The sequence below is a fragment of the Mastigoproctus giganteus genome, chromosome 8 (assembly GCF_048544385.1).
Source record: "Mastigoproctus giganteus isolate SK-2022 chromosome 8, ASM4854438v1, whole genome shotgun sequence".
NCBI classification, from domain to species: domain Eukaryota; kingdom Metazoa; phylum Arthropoda; class Arachnida; order Uropygi; family Thelyphonidae; genus Mastigoproctus; species Mastigoproctus giganteus.
Window position 1 is genome coordinate 124,917,013 of NC_143582.1, and position 18,145 is coordinate 124,935,157.

At 36.5% G+C, this 18,145-nt stretch overlaps 1 protein-coding gene across 1 annotated transcript in view; it reads right to left on the minus strand.

Annotated features, from left to right (window-relative positions):
• Positions 1 to 6,910: 6,910 nt before the first annotated feature.
• LOC150081799 (uncharacterized) overlaps positions 6,911 to 18,145 on the minus strand; it is a 32,590-nt gene continuing 21,355 nt past the window's right edge. Inside the window, exon 2 of the mRNA XM_090379674.1 lies at positions 6,911 to 7,839. Within this exon, the coding sequence (XP_090235800.1) occupies positions 7,018 to 7,800 (783 nt within the window). The 5' untranslated portion in view covers positions 7,801 to 7,839 and the 3' untranslated portion in view covers positions 6,911 to 7,017. The remainder of the gene's footprint in view (positions 7,840 to 18,145) is intronic.

The window sequence follows — 18,145 nt, forward strand, 5'->3', positions numbered from 1 at the left end:
TAAAACTAAAACACTAGTTTGTGTTTTTTTTTGTGCATAGCGCCTTGATATGCACTAAAAAAAAAAAAAAAAAAAAAAAAAAACTGCTCTAATGGAAAAATACAGTTATTCATCATTTAAAATATTTACCATTCCCAAACTGTGGTTTTAGAATTTTATATGCAGCAATGAAATGTCTGAGCTTCCAAATAGAAAAATAAATGGAAGCCATGATTCCTTCCTCAGATACATAAGGAGATCCCAATCTATTACCCCTTTAGAGGAGTTCAGGTGACCTTTGTGGGAATTCCACCAAAAGTCTGTTTTTAATAGTCTTTCTGAGTGCTTATGCTCACTCATTTCCACTAGAAGGCCTCCAGATTTTAATCTTCAAACCATTTTTGGAGGGCCCACCACATTTAAGACATTTCTGAATGGGGAGAATTTACTCAAATGATGACCAGTCAAAAAATGTAATATGAGAAAAAGAGGGGCAGGGTTTCAGTTCCTTTTTTTCTGCCTTTTTGCATTAGATGCATTTATGACATTCTGTTTGAGGGAACTGGATCATGATATCCATAAGTGACATGTCTATTCATGTCCATCACTGCTCCATTTAGCCCTAGTTTTCTTCTCCCAGGTTACCTACCCTGTCATGTGGAGGCAGGAGTGGTGCCCCCAGTGACTAAGTGGTTGAGAAAGTTAGTTGGGTTAGTACAGTTTACACACACACTACAGCGTCAGTAATTTGAACTAATTGGAACCAGGGGTAGTTCAAATTTCCGATTTGTTCAGATTTTCGAACTCATCAGTATTTTTGATGAGTTCGATTTGTTCAGATTTTCGAACTCATCAAAAATACTGTTCTAGAGACTAAAAGAGGTTTATTAAGTACAGAAATAAAAACAAAGGTGTACTTACATATTTTTATTCATAGGTAAAAAAAACAAATGGAACTTTCAGCCAAAATAACATATCTATAGGCCTTTAACAAAAATAATTACTTATTTTTTTGCTGCACCATTTTTGAAATGTTTCTTTGCTGCCAGAATAGCAGAGTTGAATAGCATTCGGTTTGTTGACCATTTGTTGATTTTCACATATATCATTTAATTTTTTTACTTGGTAAGGTAATAAAAGTGTAAATTTTTGCTTTGTCTTAATTTTTATAGCCTGTGGAGTAGTGACAAAGATTCACTGATAAAGAAATTTAAGGCTCAGCTCCACTGTAAAAAAATTGCCTGTTCTATCTTTTGGGCCAAAAGATAGTTATTCTTCTTGGATTTTCTGGAATGGAGCACACAATTCTGCTCACTTCAGCACTGAAGACAAATTGTAAGAGTGAGGGCAGAGGGAAAAAGCAAAATTTTTGCTTCAGCAAGACAGTGCCAAACTCCATACCAACATCCTGACAAAGGAATCCCAACTGTTCTGCCATATCCTCTTCCCTCATACACAACTGACCTTATGCCAGATTCTCATTTATTTAGCCCTATGAAGGATGGTGGTTGTGGATGTAAGAAAATAAAATGTTAAATACACATACTTAAAAACAAAATACATAACATACAGTTTACATTGGCATACCTGCAGTAGTATCCAGGGGAAGTGGGGAAGGATTAGTTTCACCCTCATATGGTAGAATAAATCTTTTTATATAATTTATATATGTAACTGATTTTTAAACGATCTATTGCATAAAACTAACCAGCCATGGAGGGGAGCAAGCCCGGATAAATGGTGAGGGTTGGCGTCAGGAAAGGCATCTGACCGTAAAAACTATGCCAAAACAAAATAAAATGATAGAATGACGGAAAATGGATGTGAACGGCTAGGGCATACCCCATAAGCGACACACAGTCACATCGCCCGGAAACTGTGAGAAAAGGGTCAGGGCTACCAAACAAAGGATGGGTTCAGTTAAAGAAGTTAGTTCAGCTAGAGAAGAGGATGAAAAGTGTTGGAACATTGAACATTGGGACGTTGAATGGAAAGAGTAGAGAGATCAGGAATTTGATGCAAAGAAGAGTGAAGATCCTATGCCTACAAGAGACAAGGTGAAAGGGAAATAAAGCAAAAGAGGGTGAAGGGTACAAGTTGTTCTTTAGGGGAGAGGAAGAAATGGAATATGTATTGTAGTTGATAAGGAGTTAAAGGATGGAGTGTGTGAGGTTGACAGAAGGAGCAACAGGATTATGAGAGTCAAATTGGAGGTGGATGGACACTTGACCACAATAGTATGTGCGTATGCCCTGCAAGTAAGATGTGGGGAAGGAAAAAAAAAGGATGGTTTTTGGATGGAAATGGATCAAGTGGTCATGGCAATACCTGAGAAAGAGAGGTTGATTGTTGGAGGCGATTTAAATGGACATTTAGGAAGAAGCAAGAAAGAGGAAGGAAGAGTGTATGGAAGGTAGAGTATTGGGGAAAGAAATGGAAAAAGGGAGAGGATAGTAGAACATGCAGTGGCATTCAACCTGGTGATAGTTAACACCTACTTTGAAAAGAAAGCCAGCTGATAACATACAAGAGTGGGGAAAGGATAAGCCAGATTGACTATATCATGTGCCGTAGAAGGCATCTAAAGGAAATGAGGAACAGCAAGGTGATAAATGGAGAAAGTGTCTGCACAACAGATTGCTTGTGGTCGATTGGGAGGTTGCAGTAGACAAAAGTAGGAAATATTCAAAACAGAGGGAGAAAAGGATAAAATGGTGGAGATTGAAAGAGGAGGGTTGGAGGAAGGAGTTTAGGGAAAAGGTGCTAAAAGGAATAAAGTTACCGGAAGACGTGCAAGAGTGGTGGGAGTTAATTAGTTGTATCATAAGGAAAGTTGGAGAAGAAGAGTTGGGGAAAACATCAGGAAAGGGGATGCCAGAGGGAAAGGAGGCTTGGTGGTAATGAGAAAGTAATCTGTGATAAAAAAAAAAAAGGCGATGAATCAAGGATGGGAATTAACAGGTAGCCAGAAAGATAAAGCATATAAATTAGCAAATAAGGAGGCAAAAAGGGCTGATACAATAGCAAAGGCAGTGGAAGAGGCCTATGAAGAACTGAAAAGGAAAGATGGGGTTAGGCAATTAATGAGAATAGCTAAAGCGAGAGACAAGGCATCAAAAGACTTATCAATGAAACAGATAAAAAATGAGGGGAGTGGTGATACAGGACCAGGATAAGGAAAGATGGATATAGGTTAAGGAAAGATGGAAAGACTATTTTAAGAAGTTATTAAATGAGGAAAACCCAAGAGCATTATGCAAAGATGGAGACGAATGAAAGAGTAGTGGAAGGCATAAGCAGGAAAGAAGTGGAAAGTGCACTCAGAAAAATGAAGAGGGGGAAAGCAGGTGCTAATCAGATACCGATAGCGGTATGGACAAAGGGATCAATAGCTTATGGGACCTTATGAAAAGACTGTGGCAGCAGGAGAGGACACTAGATGAGTGGAGGGAAAGTATACTTGTGCCAATCTATAAAGGAAAGGGTGATGTGCAGGAATATGGGAACTACAGGGGAATAAAGTTAATGTCCCATTCAATGAAGATCTGGGAAAGAATTGTGGAAGGAAGGATAAGGCAGGAGACAGAAATAGGAGAGGAACATTTCAGTTTCATGCTAGAAAGAGGAACAACAGATGCAATCTTTGCTTTAAGGCAGGTGATGGAAAGGTACAGGAAGATGCAAGTAGAGTTGCACATGGTGTTCATATACCTGGAAAAAGCATATGATAGGGTGCCCAGACAAGAGGTGTGGAGATGCATGATGGAGAAGGGTGTATCAGAAAAGTACGTAAGGCTTGTGAAGGAAATGTACAAGGGAGAGGTGACTCAGGTTAAGAGTAGTGTAGGTATGACTGAGGGGTTCCCTGTAGTAGTTGGACTGCACCAGGGATCAGCTCTCAGCCCACATCTGTTTGATCTGGTAATGGATGTGTTGGTGAGAGACATGAAGAGTAGAGCACCATGGAGTATGCTGTTTGCAAACAATATTGTACTGTGCAAACCATCACAAGGAAAGGTAGAGAAGAAATTGGAGGAATGAAGGAAAGCATTGGAAGAGAGGCATGAGGATAAGTAGAACAAAGACAGAATATATGGCATTGAATGGAGAAGATGAGAGTTCAATAAAACTGCAGGAGGAAGAGCTACCGGCTAAGGTAAAGAAAGCCAACAAGAGAATGATGAGAAATGTCTGACAACTTAACTGAAAATTAGTTTCCCAAAACTGGACTATCACTGCTCGCTCAGTAAACAGACAGTAGGTGTTATCGGTCTGGAGCCAAAATCAAAAAGAATATATTGATTGACAGGTAGGCATGGCAAATGATGAAATGATTGGTGGTGGGTGCAACAGACCACAAGCTACTGTGTAGGCTTTAGTTGGCATTATAATGTGTATTTATGAGTAAAGAACGGTGCATAAGTTTTGTGATGAATGGTAAAGTAGAACAGATGGATGAAATTTGTAAAGAAAATAAAACCGTTGGTTTTTTCAATGAAAACTAAATTAATAAAAGTTTCGTTCTGTTCATTTTTATGTTCTTCATTATGTTTTTTTTTTTTTCATTATTAAAAGCAGATTTTGAGTTCATGAGTGTTTTTACTATACCATTGATTTAGGTTTGGTTACGAAAAAAGGAAAAGGTTTCTTTATTTTTTGTTATATTTCATAACCTGACTTTAAAAATAAAAGTACAGTAATAAAAAATTAATATTTTGTTAATAAATAATTTATGGGATAGTTCACCCATGATTCTAAAGAAAAACCATTTAGGATACCCCATTTCGGGAGGGGGGTCAAGCTCCCATGGGATTCAAGTGGAGGTAACCTGACCTTTTTTCACTATTATGGAAAGAGCAAGTTACCATTAGTGCTACTAAACCAATGTTATCGTTTGTTGTGTTCGCGCACCAATCAGCACATCATTTGCCATTCCTACCTGTCAATCAATATCATTTTCGACTTTGCTCCAGACCGATAACACCTAATGTCTGTTTACCAAGCGAGCAGCGCTAGAGTGCTATATCAGGAAACTAATTTTCTGCGTAAGTTATCCGACGTTTCTCATCGTTCTCGTGTTGGCTTTCTTTACCTTCGCCAAGCTACCATCAGTTTCGATATTTAAGTATCTGGGATCGAGCATTGAGAGGGATGGAGGATTGAATGCAGAAATACAGCATAGAGTGCAATGTGGATGGTTGAACTGGAGAAAGATGAGTGGGATGCTGTGTGATAAGAAAGTAAATTGCAGAATGAAGGGCAGATTGTACAAAACTGTGGTTAGACCCGCATTGATGTATGGTGCTGAGACATGGGCGATTACAAGGGCCCAGGAGAAGATGATGGAAGTGGCAGAGATAAGGATGCTAAGATTGGTGTGTGGTGTGACAAAAGAAGGACAGGATAAGAAATTACTACATCAGAGGTATGGTTAAGGTGGGGCCTCTTGAGTAAAAAAATGCAGGAATCTAGGTTGAGGTGGCTTGGACATGTGGAACAAAGTGAGGGGTATGTAGGGAAGAGGTGCAAAAAGTTGTAGGTGATAGGGAAGAGGAAGAGACCTAAGCTGAGATGGAAGGACAAGGTAGCAGAGGATTTAAAAGAGAGGATGCCTGATAGGGAGAAATGGAGGAAAAAATTAAGGATGGAAATGTAAAACCCATATAAACATGGGAAGAAGGCAAAGATGAGGAAGATTACACAAAACTGTTTTTCTTGAAAAAGAGGTCCATCAATAGCCAGTTAAAATTCCAAATTTTAGTGCTAGTCCTCCCTTGAATGCAAGAGTGAGTAACTGTGATTTACTCCCCAGTAATGTGTATGATACTTTTTATACAACCTTTGATTAGCCATTATACCTACATATATAAATAAATTATGATGCTAATAAAATTTTGTGGTGAAATTCATTGCATATGCCACACGTGGAATTGGATGTTTCACTTTACTGTATTTAATTTCAAATAATGAAAGACTTGTCAAGAAGCAATTTTTTTTTTTCTTAGATAAAATACTGTTGCTAAAAATAGACATTAAGAAATTCTTATCTAAGATGCCAACAATCACACCTTATCAAAGGTCCTCAAAACATCTTATGAGCTACCTGTGGCTCACAGTTATCTTAAGCATTTGACCAGTTAATTTCCCTAATATTTTTTATTTTATTTTAATTAAGTTTTCTTCTAAATAGAGTGGAAATTAATTTATGAAATGTTCAGTGTAGTCTAACACAATTGACATTACTAGGTAGCAGTTCTGAGAAATAGAGGTTGAACTGTTATAAACTGTTAATCAACTTAACCTTGATACTTCCAGAACTTATGGTTATCCAATAATTCTTTTATAGTTCAAAAAGTTAATTATAAGTTAAATTTTAAATAAAAAATTGTTAATGGTAAATTTTTATTCTCTTGAACCTGTGGTGTCTTGTTAGATTATTTGAATTTTAAATGTGACTGAGAGGCTGTAACAAGTTTTGGATCCCACCTTATCAAATTAGTAAGCATTTGAGGGCTTTATTTTTAAGGTTAACATTTCCTGTGGAATATAATATAAATTTCAAGTTATACCATACTTTTTTTGAAACTATAAATTTATTTCTGTAAAGTAATCATGTATTTTTTGTAAAATGTTTAATTGCTTTAATGAAAATCCATTTTGCAAGAATGTAGAAAGACTAGGAACACAGAGTGGACCAAATTTAATCGTTAATTACAATTTAGTGTAATACAATATTCTAATATTCCAGCTCTTGCTGTCTAGTATATAAATGATTTATTATTGGATATTAAATTAAAATCTGTTTTTAACCTTAATGTTAATTAAAGGTTAAATAACTTATGTGAATTGAGTGAAGATGAATTTACTTTCTCATTAATGTAGGTTGGCTGGCCAATTATTCAAGTCCTTTTAACACAGGTAGTATGCTGGCCAATTATTCAAGTCCTTTTAATACATCAAAGTATGCTGGCTTGGAAAAATAATTGGATTGGATAATTTAGTGATAATGGGTAGAAAAAGTTTAGACAAAAAGTTAACTTATACATCAGTTTCTACTAAAAACTGAAGTTTGGGTAACTTAGATGTGGTTGACGTGTAACTCTCCTTATAGTTACAGGAGTTGTCTAAATCATATTTTCTCTTAGTTCTTCTTACTAAGCAAGCCAGAGAAGATGTAAGTGCAATGCATGCTGCAATACAAATGGCTGCTATTACATATGGATTTCTCAGTGCAGCCATCAGTCTCCTTAGCATTTTTTTGTAACCAGTGTATGAGGATACTTTTGGTGTCAAACATATAGTTGAGACATTATGACTATTATTTTGTATATCATCACAACCTATTATTTCTGTTAAATTGTTCAACCTTGTTATTAATGACTCATTCAGTGAATGAGTAGAATTATCAAACCATGCCATATTTGAAACTATCTGTGTCTTTTCTGTCCATAACACAGTTGAAAGAGTTGATGTGTCTTCTGTCCTTTCCGTGGAATTTTCTCTGTCAGTAATTATAGTTGTTGTAACACTATTGGCAAATATTATTGGCTGATCAATCTTGATAAATCTGTGTGGTAGAGGTATAGAGCGTTTATTTTTATGAATATTTGCATGGTAGCTACCTACAGTCAGGCTTTCATTACTGTTTTTCTTTTTATTTAAATTAAAAACTTTCAAAGGAACAGTTTCTTTATCCAAAGTCTTGGCACTTTCATAACTGTTTTCTTTTCTTTTAATAGCAGGCAATGGAGTGAATTGAATATTTTCTTTTACCTTACAATGGGAACTATTACAGGCACCTTGAGAGATATGCTCTACCATCAGAACCACATTAGATACATTGAAAGTGCCATATTTTCTCTGAAATTAGAAAATTCAGTTTAAATTTATTACCATTGAAATTAAAATACCAAATTTGTTAAAGTTAGCTATCTATGTTAATCATTAAACATGCTTGGACATTTCAGTTGCTAGTTACCTGCTTTAAATTGATTCACATCTAAAGTTTAATTGGCTGTTTCAGTAAATAATATGTCATTCAGTAAGATGCAAAAGAAATTACACAATATTTCAAAAGATATGACAGGTTTCCCATGCATTGTAAAATCTGGAAAGGTAACACATTTGCTTTATGTACTGCATGTTATGGGCACTGCTCTTCTTGGACTAATATTATTAGTGGAGTACCTTAAAGTCACTGCTGGGCCCTTTATTTTCAATATTTTAATAAATAAAATGAAATTGATAGAAACATATCAATTTTAAATGTCAGAGTTTGCAGATGATTCAAAAGGTGGCAAAATAGTTAACAGAAAGGTGCTACAAGAAGACCTGAAATAAAAAAACACCAAGCAGATTAGAAGTGGCAATGAGAGAGAAAGACCCATACAAACTTGGAATGAGTAGTTTGAAAGGAAATTTAACAAAAAACAGCAGGGGGGAGGCCTAAGACCAATGTTAAAAACATTTAAAATTCTAAATCGACAAGCCATGTTATATGCTTTTCCACATCAAAGAAAACAGCACTAGATGCTTATGTTTCAGAGAAGCATCTTGAATGAATGTTTTCAATCTGATTAAATGATTGAGTGTTGACTGGTTCCCTCAGAAGCCAAATTATCCTGGGTAAGAGGCCGTTTGATTCTAAACCATAAGGAAGGCATCAATTGTTGTTTCCAGGATTGTCCACAAGCAGCTTATCAGAGCAACAGAATGGTTATTGTTCAGTATTTTGGGATTATTCTTTCCTGGTATGGGAAAGGCAAGCACAATCACCTTATGCCAGAAGTACCTTGGTACTTAATACTTAAATAGAAAAGGAGCAAGAATATTTGTTAATGTTATCAAGACATTGTTAAGTGAGTCAGAAACTGCTAACTTGAGGGATAACACAGAATACAAGATTAACAATAGCCACATGCATAGATGAAAGTGATTCTTGCACTGCTTCTGTTGAAAATAGTAGCTTCCTCCAAAGCAAGATGCTGGAGATCAAGAACTGCTGAGAGTCATTATGAAACAAGTAAATATATGAACTGTGTAACAGTAACTAAGCATAAGAGCAGGTGCATGTATACCAGTGCTAGGAGTATAGTAAATAAATTTGATGAATTTGAAGTGCTGGTCAAGACATCAAGTGCAGATATTGTTTGGATTTCAGTGATGTGGTCACTCAGATACAAGGGATGCAGAATTTGAATATGGGGAGTAAAATATTACAATGTATAAAGAAAGGACAGATAGGATAGGAGGGGTGGGATATCCTCATAATTAAAATTTCAGTTGACATGGGTGGCCAGGTGCAATGTTCAGTCAGTTCAGTGTGACATAAGCACTGGGAAAACAAAAATGAGCAAGCATGTTTTTAAAGGCCTAATGAGTCTAATTAGTAGAAAAAGCAACTGTACAGAGAAATATAGTGGGCCAGTAAATCAGAATGCCTTATAATGGGGGATTTAACTTTCCAGATATTGACTGGAACTTGTGGTTTGGTCACTCACAGACTAGCAAGACTTTTTTTTGGATTTATTGGAGGACTGTTTTCTATTGCAGCATTAGAGAGGCAAAAAGAGGAATTAATACTCTTGATTGATTATCAGCAGTAATTACTCATTCATTCAGAATCTGCAGATAAACTACTAGGTGGCAGCAATCACAGTGTACTGATTTCGGCTTTACTAGGTGTAACTACCATCAAGGTTAAAGAGAAGGGTTTTTGTTTTCGAAAAGGTAACTACAATGGTCTCACACATTTTGAATTCTATACAGTGGGATCAACTGATGATGTTACCCTCAGCAAATTCTAAATGGGAAGCATTCAAGGAATTAATCATACACGTTACTAGGCTTTTCATATGAACTAAACAATATTCAAGGTATATGCCTAAAGTGATGTCAGATGAACTGATGAGAATCATGACATAAAAAAAAATGCATGGGATGCATATAAATTAGTTGGTAATCAAGTCATAAAGGAGGTTAGGCAAGTGAAGGCCAGTTACAAGAAATCATTGGTGAAGGATGCAAAGAAAAATATGAAAGGCTTTGTAAACACTAGAAGGAAGGAGATGGATCAAATTGGCCACTTCATATTGATGGTTTGACTGTTGATCCTGCTCAGGTTGCTGACAGAGCATTCTGCATCTACATTCACACATGAGGAACTTTAGTGCAGGGGATGCCAGAAGTTTATCAAACTAACAGAGAGCTAAATGGTTTTGTAATAACCTAGTGTAAGTGGAAGAGAAATTGTCGAAATTAAACATAAGGCACCGGGGATGGTGGGATCTATCCAATTACATTAAGAGAAGGAGTGAAGGAAATAAGCAAACCCTTAGCCATAATTAGGAGAGAATTCTTGGATTCAGCAGGAGTTCCTGAAGAATGGAGTTGTGCAAATGCTTCCCCAATTCTCAAAAAGGAGGATCATGAGAATAACAGACTTGTTAGTTTAATTTGCGTACCAGGTAAAATAGAGACACTGGTTAAATAAGTAATACAGGATCATCTAGATAAGGCCTCAATTATACTTCACACAGCATGGCTTCATTAAGGGGAAATCTTGTTTGATCAATTTGATTGGTTACTATGATGTGATCACAAAGGATCTGGATGGAAAACAATTTATATCATACTTGAATTTCAGGAAAATTCTTGGTACTCTTTCACAATAAAAGCCTACTGTACAAATTGGAGCAGTTGTGGCAGTAAAGGCACATTACTGCTGTGGATAAAGGGATGGTTCAGTGGGAGAAGACTGAGTGGTAATTGATGGACATTGCTCTTTATGGACTAATGATATTAGTGGAGTCCAAGGGTTTGTTGTTAGGCCCATTGTTGTTTTCTATATTTATCAGTGATATTGTTGAAGGCATCTAAGTTTTCAGACGATACAAAGGTTGGCAGAGTGGTTAATGACAGTAATGATGGAATGGTACTGTAACATGATCTAGAAATGTTAGGCAGATGGGCTGAGAAATGGAAATTGAATTTTAACATTTACAAATGCCAAGTACTGCATATGAGTAGCAGTAACCCCAGAGAAATGTATGAACTGTGTGGTAGCACACTCTGGCTAGTGGAAAATGGAAAAGACCTGGAGCTAATTGTACAGTCAGATATGAAGTTTAAGGAATTCAGACAGTTTTACAGAATAGCTCATGGCTTTTTTTCAATGAGAGATAGAAATTTTTCTAGAAGGGATAGGTGATTTTTCTGTTGTATAAGGCAATGGTCAGGCCACATCTTAAGTACTGCATACAGATCTAGAGGCCTCATCATAGGAAAGATGTAGAGCTGCTGGAATGAGTACTGAGAAGGGCAACATTGGTGAGGAAACAAAGGAGTGATTCTTACCAAGAAAGGTTTCAATTCTGCAAGTTGCAGCATCTGGAGACTAGGCACCTGCTAGGTGATCTGACAGGTGTTTGCAGCTCTGAACCCGCTGAGGAAGCTAAATACTGATGGGATTCTTCAGACTACACACAAGGAGGCACAAATTCAAATTGAAGATGGACAGTTGCAGAATAGTGAACAGCAGTTTGCCTTTATCCAGTGGTTGGTTCAGTGCTGGAACAAACTTCCATCTGTTGTAGTGGAAATTAATAGCTTTCATAAATTCAAGGAAGAACTAGATAAACTATTGGAGGGAATGAATAGGTGAAATGGGAAGTGGATTTTATTTTATTTTAGTTGCTGGTGCTGTATAAGCATGCTTTTTTGCATCATCTGCCACTATTAATGCTAAATAGTCCACAAAGAGCAGTGTCCATTGATTACACTGTCTTCTACCACTCGCCCATCCCTTTATTCATAGCAGCAACTTTCCCTTAATACCACACTGCTCAAATTTGTACAGCAGGCTTTTATGTGTACAGTATCGAAAGCTTTCCTGAAATTCAAATATATGATATCAGAATTATTTTTTGAAACGAGTTCCTTTGTGACCACATTATAGTAACCAATCAAATTACTTAAAAAAATTATTTTCCCTTAACAAACCTATGCTATATTTGAAGTATAACTGTGGCCTTGTCTAGATGATCCTGCATTATTTCTTTAACCAGCGACTCCATTATTTTTCTCCAGAAAACAAGTTAAACTAACAAGTCTGTCATTACTCGTGTCACTCTTTGATCCTTTTTGTGAATTGGGGATAGATTCATGCATTTCCAGTCCACAAGGACCTCTCCTAAATCCAAGGATGCAGTCATAATTATGGCTAAGGGTTGCTTACTTCCTTCACTTCCTCCTTTAATATAGCTTGACAGATAGATACTTTTATTATATATTATAATTAACTTACAGCTGGATCTCAAGGCTGTCACAGACATTCTCAGGTATCCAAGCTGGACTTGCTACCTGGGAGCCTAAAATGCTGATGGAACTGAATTTCCATGTAGTCCGGTCATTCTGTGACAACCAAATTTTCTGCTTCCACCTTCATGATAGTGGGACTGTTAATAACCCTGAATATAGCCTTAGCAACAACTTGATGAAGGTGGCAATATTTCAGAAGTCCTGAAATATGTCACCTAGCATACTGGAGGTGACCATCCAAGTGCAAACCAATGTATGCATACTATACATTAGCCAATTAATGATTAGTTATGAAGAGAAAAATGTCTTCAGAAAATTAATATTGTTTTGAAAAAGGGAATACTACTGAGGATGCTATTTACAGGGTAAAGCATTGTGTTGAAGAATATTCTGGGCAGTATGTTTTGGGAATCTCTGTAGATGGCTCAATACTGATGGGATTCTTCCTCTTGCTCAGATTACAAACCTGAGGAGGCATAAACTCAAATTGACAAAAGACAGTTGTAGAATAGATGTGCAGAAATTTGCCTTTAGCCAGCAGGTGGTACTTTTAGAAACTGATTGCTGAAACAAGCTTCTATCTGCTGTTGTGGAAGTTGATAGCTTAAACAAATTCAAGAAATGGACAAAACCTTTGAAGAAAATGGATGGGTAAAATGTTTTTTTTTTTTCCTTTACTGATACTGTATAAGCTTGCTTTCTTGCATCATATGCCTCTGCTAATGCTAACTGCCAAAGAAAATGTATTGGAAAAGACAAGATCACTAATAATAACCTTGAATTAAAAGCATTTTCAGAACAAGAAGAAAAGGCTGTTTGTAACATACTTGGTAGCAGTCTTCAAGCAAATGACCTTTGATTGGCTGCTTTGATTGAGGTGGATGCTGAAACTTCACTTGCACATTACCTGAACAATGAAGAAATCACAGCCTCTTAACAGTGGGAAGACAAACAGAAGGCCAGCAACATAGGGGCTTGGAAGATAATGTGGATGACTCTGGTAAGGAAAATGTACCAGAAATTAACAAAGTGCTCGAAAGCATTAATGAGGCAATGGCATGGTTCGAATGTTAGTGAACATCTTCATGTATTGTATCTGACTACAATTAAGAATTACAAAAAATCTTGCTGTCATCAGTTCCAGCAAACTTAATTACATTACTATTGCAGAATGGATGCATAAAATCTAAGGCCATAACTCCATGTATTAGTAGAATGCAAAGGGCAAGGCTGGCACTAGGGTTTTTGGCACCCTTATACAGAAGGGTATTTGCCACCCTTGAAGATTGTAATGAATACTACAATTTTAAATAAATAGAAATGAAAATATATTTTTTATTAATTTTATTTATATCAATTACATTCTCACTTTGTGCACTTTAGTATTGTAGTAGGGGTACTGGCCATTTGAACAGATTTTAATTTTTGCTGCCAAACAAGGTGTGGCATCTTGTTTGGTAGCAGTTTGAACTGATTTTGTCTCCCATGATCCTTTGAATTTTGCTAGTGGATGGCACCACAGGATTTTTTCATAAGAGTAATTTTGGTGGGATTCAAACTGAGGTCTCTTTACTTTACGGATAAGTGCCCTAACCACTGGGCTCGTGAGACATTTACTTACAAAATTGAAAATATGGTATTAGAATGCAATTTTAAGTTGTTTTTTTTTAATTAACAGTGCTAAATGAATGGTATTAGAATGTTTTTGAACACAATTTTTTAAATTAATTATTTTAATAGTACTTAATGAACAAGATATTTTCCAATTGAAAATAAAGTGTTTTTAAAGTGTTTTTATAATTCATGCAAATGAAATATTTGCATGAATTATAAGCAAATATTTCATTTCACTAAGAAACAGATTTTTAATTGAAATCTGTTTACAAAGGAATCTAATAATAGAAAAATGTGCACTAGTCTTACAATTCATGCACATGCTTCAGCTGTAAATAGACAATGTGCTATTTTGCAAAACAATTCATTAAAATTTGTTTCTATATTGAGATTAAAGTCATTATTTACTGACTTTAACTGAGATACTTTTATTAAATATTATTATAATAAAAAATTAATTTTGGCAACCATATACTCTTCTTACCAGACTTTCCGTGTTTCGATGGCCCTGGAAGAGGAAATGATATAACCTTTGATACTTTGTATTTTTATCTGTATACTCATAAAGTAAAGTGTATTTATGTTTAAAAAAACTGGGGGGGGGAATAACTTTTTTTTCGGCTGTAATGCATTTCGCTTTATAACATGGGTATATAATGAGTGCTTTTTTGGGACAGTACGCAACGGCATGGTGTACCGGCACCTTTATTAACAGTGACATGTGACATTTGGATGCAGTGCACTCCGAAATTTTTAAATATTCCATAAATTTTTTTCATATTTACCTACTATTCAAATAAGCTTAAATTATTTAACTAAATTTGCATTGTCTATTGTTAAGATATTTTCTATATAAACTGTATAACCATTTTTATAATTCTAAATTACTCAATCGGACCTCTGTTTAACGAAGTCCTTTTGTAACAAATTATCTTGAATTCCCATTGGAAGTTACATTTAAAATACTTTCTGTTGAGCGAAGAAAATTAACTCTGTACGCACTGTTCGCATTTCTGGCCTTCGGGCAATTTGTGCTGCTGGACGAATTGAGAGAGCTAAAGAAATTGCCGTTCTACAACTTAGTGGTACCTGGTAAAACCTATCCGACCACCTGTCCCAGATATGGAGAAATCGCACTGGTCAACAGGGAGCAGATCAAGGGGTATTCCCAATGGGCTCTAGTCCACTTACTGCAGTGGTGTCCAAACCTTTATAATGGTCTGTAATGTAACAAAGGACCATTATAATGCCACTTGGTTGTCTCTGTCCGTCCATCTGTCACAGCATTGTATCTCTGGAACCACTCAAGCTATTGACTTGAAATTTTGCATGGATTAATACATCATATGGACCAACGTAACGCCATATTGATCATTGTTGACAAATTTGTCTGAGAAATGGGGGGAGTTAAAATGTTTGACAACCTATAACTTATATGCCATTGGAAAGAGCTAAACAAGTAGATTTAAAATATTTTTTTAAAAAATTAAAAAATGGCAGTGCCAGAAAGGAAAATGTGAGTAATTTGTGTCCCCCCCCCGCATTTCCATCACTAATCTAGCTAAAAATCACATTGGCTATGCATGCTCCACTGCAGTTGCGGGGCCATCCTCTATCGGCCCCTTCCTTTTCTTCTCTTCAGTCTTCCCACCCCTTTACTGTTGACATTCACAGCATTTTCAGCCCTACATGTACAAATTTAACTACATCGTTTTTTTGCCCGACCCATTTAGGCATATAGAAAATATTTCGGCGTATAGCCCCTCTGAAGCTTCTAAATTATTGTAATGAACCGCGAGCACGTGTTTTTTTATGTTCTAGCCAAGGAAATCCCAGGAAAGTAGGTGGCAGAACTCGCCAGAGTACTATATAGGTAACACGTGGCCGGCCTCCCCGTGGGAAGGTATGGTAATGTTGGGTCGCATTAGGTGCCCGGCGGTTAACAGGTCGGATGAACAAGGGCACAACATGCTACATACCACATGACTCATACTTTTAAATCCCTGGCTTGTCCATAACAGTGTACATACGTGGAGATGGGAGAAATCCCAGAAGCCGTTAGACCCAAATATACCTATAAGCTATGCGTTATTCGATGCTTACCAAGGGAAAACTATTCCAATTGAAATCTATCATTTACTTTGTGTTAAAATTAAAAAAACACATTTTTATTGCAATTTGATATCATGATTCTTTGTACTAAGTAACTCTTTTTGGTGACAGAAAGGTTGCTAAATAGTTAATAATTTTATAAAGGTCATTTATAAATTTTGCAACGAGACAATTTTCAAAGCTGGAGTTGTCCTGGCAGAGGTACTCAGAGAGTCAGTTGAGGCAGTGTCGGTGGTGGGGAGGCCCTTGTGCAAAGGACTCATGCCCTCACCTGCCAGTCACTTCTCCCTCAAGACTAATTGCTTCTCTAAGAAGAAGTCCGAGTTGCTTCTCCCACCCTTGTCATTCACAACTAGAAAAACTCAAATAGACAATGTTTTCGTTAGTTCCTCAGTTTTGGGCCAAGCCGGTGTACTAGAAACTTTTCAGTTACCATAAAGCTCTCTATTTGAGATACCACACTAATAACCATTCATGACTATGGACTCTTCATCCTGAGTGCCTGGCACTCAGTAGTTAACCAATTTATTAACATATTTTACTTTTTTTTTTTTTTTTTTTTTTAATATGCACTGGTGTGCAAAATTTAAGGACCGGTCAGGTTTTCTCTTATGAGAAGCTACAGGAGAAAACCTCTTGTAGGAGAAGGCCTGGATATGGGAAAAGCATACAAAAGGAACCTTGCGAGTTACAAAAATGAAGGAAACACCAACACAACAACAAAAAAAAAAAACAGTACAGAGGGACTATTCAAAAATGGCAACATAGCACTGGCTGCCATGATACAGATGCATCACTGCCAGAGATGGAAAAAAGGGAAGAGGTAATCCTCAGTAGGAGATATGGCCACCCCTAATGTCGATGCAGGCTTTGCACCACCTGAACATACTTAGAACAATGTTATTGATAAGTTCTTGCGGTAACATCTTCCATTTCTCTGTCAGCACCATCTTCAACTGGTGAAGATTTTCTGGTGGGTGTGGATGTGCCGTTAGGTGTCTCCCCAGAGCATCCCATATGTGTTTGATGGGATTTGGATCAGCGGAATGGGCAGGCCAATCCATACAAACAATGTCCTCACTTTCCCAAAGCATATCAACAGCTGCAGTGCAATGGAGTGTGGCATTATCATCCATGTGCGTCTGTGCCCTAAACGTGGAACAGACGCACATGGGAAAGGATTACACCAGTATCTGGAGTTGTGAACGTCCATCCAAGATAATGCCTGCCTAGACAAGAACACCTCAACCACCATATTGATCACTTTCAGTGATATTTGTGGGGACATGCCATGTGCCAACCTCTTGCCAGATTAGCTGACATCCAGAATAGCTGTTGAGACTGAATTTATTCTCATCAGTAAAAAGTATTTAAGTAGAGATTGTGGTTGTAACCTTTAGAAATAGTGTTGGTCCTGAAGTTTTGCACACCAGTGTACTTGAATAAATTTATGCTTAATAAACTGTTAATATATTAAATCTGTTGTTCTTATTTCAAAAACATTACTACTAAAGTAACAATATCAGGGGGAAAAAAATGTTTAGAATACAGGTAGTTTGACTTTACGAGTTAATTCGTTCCTAGCACGCACTCGTAAAGCGCAGCGGGAATTATTTCCCATAGACATAAGGTTAAAAATAGGGGTTACGTTTTCAACAATGAAATTAGTTAGCTAATTAGTTTCTTTAAACCATGATTGATTTATCAAAAGAAATGAAAATGTAGCCTGTAAAATCAAGCAAATTATAATAATAGAGAAGTTATTTACGACTTACAAATGTTAGAGAATGTTTATTCTTTATCATCGACAAAATGCACACTCATTAATCACTCATTATTGGCTCGGAACTGTTTGTTGCACAAGGAGTTGTCTTCTTCAGAAATGTTTCAAGAGGCGTTTGTTTCCAAGATAATCTTCTCTTTTACTTATAAATTTCACAATGGCATGCATAAGCATTTTTTAACGGCACATACACACATTGCTAACACGATTTGCGTGGAGTAACAAGTTTACGAAGCTTTAAAAAAAAAAAAAGGAATGAAGAGAAGATTCTGAAAATTTGTTTTTTATACGATTGAAGATTTCAGTAAAGGGGAAACATTTCACCATAATGTAAAAACC